Raw genomic sequence first — 4,585 nt, 5'->3', positions numbered from 1 at the left:
AGTATGGTGTACTTACTGAAGCTCTTTCAGAACAAAGATGTTTCATCCTCTCATTCCTTTTAACACCTACCACAGTACTAGAGTGTAAGGAACATGTTGAGAATAAGGAAGGCTTTATGGAGCTAATGCCTGAGCTACCTAGAAGTAAAAAAGGTAGGCAAATATTTTTAGTAAGTGAATGGAAAGGTAGCGAATGAGTGTTAGATAACCACATAAGCCAAAGCAGAAGAGTGAAAGTAGTAGTGGATGTGAGGTATTTTTTATATAAATGGGAGCTAAGAAATGATAAATCAAACTGAAAAGGTGACAGGGATCTTGCCCTGCAGGGGTTGTGTGATATGCTAGTGAGCTTAAGTTTCATTTTGCAGTTGACTGGAAGCTATTGAAGGGTTTTAAGTAGGATAGTGACATATATGCCTTATGGATCACCCTGACATATGGATGAATTTGAGGGAGCAAAGACTGGAGGAGAAAGGAAGTAGGAAAGCTTAGGAGAAAAGCAGAATAACAGCTAATTCTCATGGGGGGGAGGGGGAGAAGCAATGTAATTTATTAAATAGGCAAAGCAATTTATTAAGGCTTTAACTTCCCATTTAATCTACATAATAAACAGGTACTTCTATTTTCATATGCATTAAATGAGACTAAGAACCTTGTTCCAGGTCACAACAGGTAATGAGTGGCCAAACTAGGATTTAAAGCTGATTTTGTTGTTACAGGAGGACAGAAACAGTAAGGAGTCTGTGATGTCATATGTACATTCACCATTTTTATTTCAAAACAGAAGAACCACAGTAACATTAATAATTAAAAAATCCATTTGGAAATATTCACAACCTGGTCACTGAGAAATGAGAAACCTTCCACGCTGCATTACTGTCAACCCACTGTCTTTGAGGGGCCAGAAGTAGAGGTGCAGTGAGATTACAGGGAAGTCACCTCTTCCAACAGAGCCCCACTCTATAGTTAACATGAGTTTTTACCCAAAGGCTCAATGACCAGAGGGAATGATAACTGAGAACTAAAATACTGTCATAGGCAGGGTTTTGGCTAATGGGTTTGTAATGTGTAAGCACCAAGGAGGGAAAGGGAGATCAAACAATGTATGAAAAATGGAAAGACACTGAGTGTTATCAGGGTCCAATCTCCTTTTATAAAAATACCGGCAAAAGAGGAGATGATTGTAGAGGCATTAATGACCTTGTGACAAGAGTAAATCCCTCCATCACATCTAACCCTCTGAAACTCTCCAGGACTAGAAGCAAGTCTTCCATTTGCTTCTTATCCCCTTGAAAGATTGCCTCCCTCTCTCCCCTGCTTCTCAGGCCCGGGTACCCTGATGTCACACTCTCTTCCCTACTCTCACTGTCTGAGCCCAGAGTGAGGCTATGCCCTCCATCCTCAACCTCAGGATTTAGAAGTTTTTCCCAACTCTCCAAGGAAAGAAGGCCAGATGAGACTGAACTCTAAAGACTGGGAGAAAACCAAAGATGCAAATTCCACCCAGCAGAGGCAGTGTTATCTATATACACAGGGATGTGATTTAATACATTCTACCCAAAGGTAAGCAGTAGGAACATAGAGGAAACAAGTTACCAATAAATTACTTCCACCCAGAGCAAAGTGACAGTGCACAGACATTCATACTCTCTCTAGTGTGGGCTACACTGCACATATATTCAGACTATCTCAAGTGTGGTCTATTGGAAGATTCAAGTCCCCGAAAAGTGATCAAACAGACATAGACAAGCATGCCATGACCCTAAAGCAACAACACAAACTAGATAATAATCATTCAGGAAAAACCCTCTCCCAGAGCTGAGGTTACAAATTCAAGTTAGTTATAAATATTCTCCTGCAAATTCCTTTAAAGCTATGGATTAAAACAAAATAAAGAAATCAACAACTAAAATCCCCTAAAGAAGAAAATGGAGAAATACTTTATCAAGAACCAATACTGTAAGTGTCTCACTTGGAGGCCTCTCCCACCAGATGGGTAGTGGGAGTATTTGAAAAATATGAGTCTACTTATAAGGGGAAAGAATGATTTGGTTCAGTGAAGGGAGAGAGGATTTCTAGAAATAAACTTCCCTTCTCTGGACTCCACCCCAAGATTAGACCACATCAACTGCCATCAACTACAATGCCCATCTTAGTAACAATCCTAGATTTCAAGTAATACTGCATATAAACTATAATTTTAAACAGAAAAATTCCAAAGGAAACCACTAGCTTTTTATACATAGGCACATGACTTTTCTGAGAAATCAGTCTTGAGAATTTCCATCTGAAGGACAGAAATTGTTAAGAGGCAGCATACAAACCTCAGGCACCACTTCATATACCCTTCAATAATGCACTATGCTACGATTTCTCCCTAAATTCTTCCTTTCTTATTGAACCTTAACCTCTCCAGTATCAAATCTTCTTCTACTCTATAACCTCTCTTTAAACACCTCCCTCTACCTAGATTTCCTTGTTTTCCATTATTTTGGTAAAATTTCTTTACATTTAAAAAAATAAATATTTACGCAATAAAACCAGAAGATAAAATAAATAAAACTCAAGTCAATTTGCTCTGCAGAGCTATATGGAAGTGAGGAAGTTGCTGTCTTATTTAATCCCTCTCTGCCCTCTATACTTTAAATATATCTACTTCCCTTCCTGGTAAGTCTGAGGTTGGGGGAACTGCAACCTCACTCCTACTCCCCAATATGCCCAAGTGAGGCAATATTAGAACCTAAGGGAGGAAAAGCTGGCAAGATTGTCATATGCCAAGTGGCCAATCCCTCCTGAAATGAAGGTAGGTTCACTTGGTCTCTCCTAAACAGAAGAGAATGTCCAAGAAATAAAGCCATTGAAGATACAACTAACCCCAACATTGGCTTCATCTGAGTGCTCATGAAGTATGTGGGATGAGAAAGGAATCAAGTAGCAGCATTCAGAAAACAGTCCTGGGTTACATCCTGATGAGGTCTCTCCCTCATTCAGGGAGAGGTTTTCTTTTCCATGTTTGGAGGGAGGTGGGAAAGAGGCATGACTTAGACATTGGTGGTGGTCTCCTTCTCAGGCTGGATGCTGTTCATCTCAACGGGGTCCTTCCCAGATCTACTCATCTCCTGCGTCTGCCCTTCAAAGGCCCGTGTAATATCTTCAAAAGTCCTGCCACGGGTCTCAGGAACTTTGAAGAAGGTGAAGATCAAGAAGATAACAAGGAAGGCAGTAAAGATGATAAAAACGTAGGGCCCTAAAATGCTCTAGGGAAAAGAGACAAGGAGAGTGAATATTAAAATCTAATCATTGACAAACTTCCATTTTCTTCTCATCCAGATTTCCAATAGGCTTCAAGCCATAATCCTCCCATATTTAATGAAAACAAGGTTTCTTCAGAGATTTGTTTTCAATTCCATTGCTAACTTACTGTATTTCTCTGTAATTTTCTTCATGGTATTTCCCTTCCTAGTCATTAAAGTTAGCTATTTCAAATATTATTGAATTATTTTAGGACTTTCAATATTTATAAGATCTTGGTTTTTTGAAAGACTCACAGAAATAGGAAATGCATTCTAAATGTCCACTGCCAAGTTCAGTTCTAGGTCATTTTATAACAAGAGCTGTCTGATTCACTAACATCCTACACTTAGTGAGCCTTTAAAATCATGAAGCCATGATCAAGTATTCAGTATTGGTTTGGAATCCTTTGAGGCTTACCACTACCATTCTGTTTCTAGGCAGAACTATGCCTGTATCATTTTCAGACTAGTGATCCTTTAGAAGTTCCCAGCTTTGCCCTCCCGCTTCAATCTTTTCTGCTGCTGTCATTTCTTCTTTTTCTATATATATGTCATTTAAAATGAGGAGAAAAAAAAAAAAGCCCTTGATATCTAATCCTTCATGGCATTGGTGATCATTATTAAGTACCATCTTAAACATGTCCGCTTAAGTGGGCTGGTTTCAAGATAAGCTAACTGGAGTTTTACTTTAATTTACTTACTATAGCTGAGGGGAAGAGCAGTCCCACCAAAAAGTTGGAGGTCCAGTTGGAACAACCAGCCACTGCCACTGCAGCGGGGCGGGGTCCCTGGCTGAAGAGTTCCGCCACAATAAACCAGGGAATGGGGCCTGGTCCAATTTCAAAGAAGGCCACAAAGATCAGGATGGCCACAATACAGACAAAGCTCATCCAGTTATACTGATCCTATGAAGAAGGAATAGAGGAAAGTTAATATTAAAGAGAACATGACCTAGGATCCAGCTTCCCAGAGATAAGTACTGACTGACATTGGTTTCCTATCTTCTAGATTTGTTTAATCACTCTACTCTCTCAAAGACAAAATGAATATCAGGAATGGAAAGCTTTTTCTGTCCTGTGGTATAACGGAAAGTCACTAGACTTGGAATCAACAGCCTTGGGTTTTTGAATCCTAGCTATGTAATCTCACATGTCATTTTGCATAACCATTTTATCATCTATAAAATGGGAATAACAGTTACCTCAAGATTATTTTAAGAATAAAATTAGATAATGTATCTTGTAAACTATAAAGTTATATAAATGTATAAGTTATAATAGAATAGTTAAATT

At 38.9% G+C, this 4,585-nt stretch overlaps 1 protein-coding gene across 3 annotated transcripts in view; it reads right to left on the bottom strand.

The window, feature by feature from the left end:
- Positions 1-749: 749 nt before the first annotated feature.
- The window catches only part of LOC101361469 (solute carrier family 2, facilitated glucose transporter member 3), a 13,380-nt gene continuing 9,544 nt past the window's right edge, over positions 750-4,585 (bottom strand). For all 3 annotated transcript variants that reach the window (XM_004387252.2, XM_023741531.1, XM_023741532.1), the window contains 2 exons: positions 3,995-4,198; positions 750-3,257 (listed from right to left, as the gene is read on the bottom strand). In XM_004387252.2, the coding sequence (XP_004387309.1) occupies positions 3,042-3,257; positions 3,995-4,198 (420 nt within the window). In that variant the 3' untranslated portion in view covers positions 750-3,041. The remainder of the gene's footprint in view (positions 3,258-3,994; positions 4,199-4,585) is intronic.

The sequence above is a fragment of the Trichechus manatus genome, unplaced genomic scaffold (assembly GCF_000243295.1).
Source record: "Trichechus manatus latirostris isolate Lorelei unplaced genomic scaffold, TriManLat1.0 scaffold00182, whole genome shotgun sequence".
Lineage (NCBI taxonomy): Eukaryota > Metazoa > Chordata > Mammalia > Sirenia > Trichechidae > Trichechus > Trichechus manatus.
Note: the sequence above shows the minus strand (reverse complement) of the source record. Positions and strands in the feature narration are given on the sequence as shown.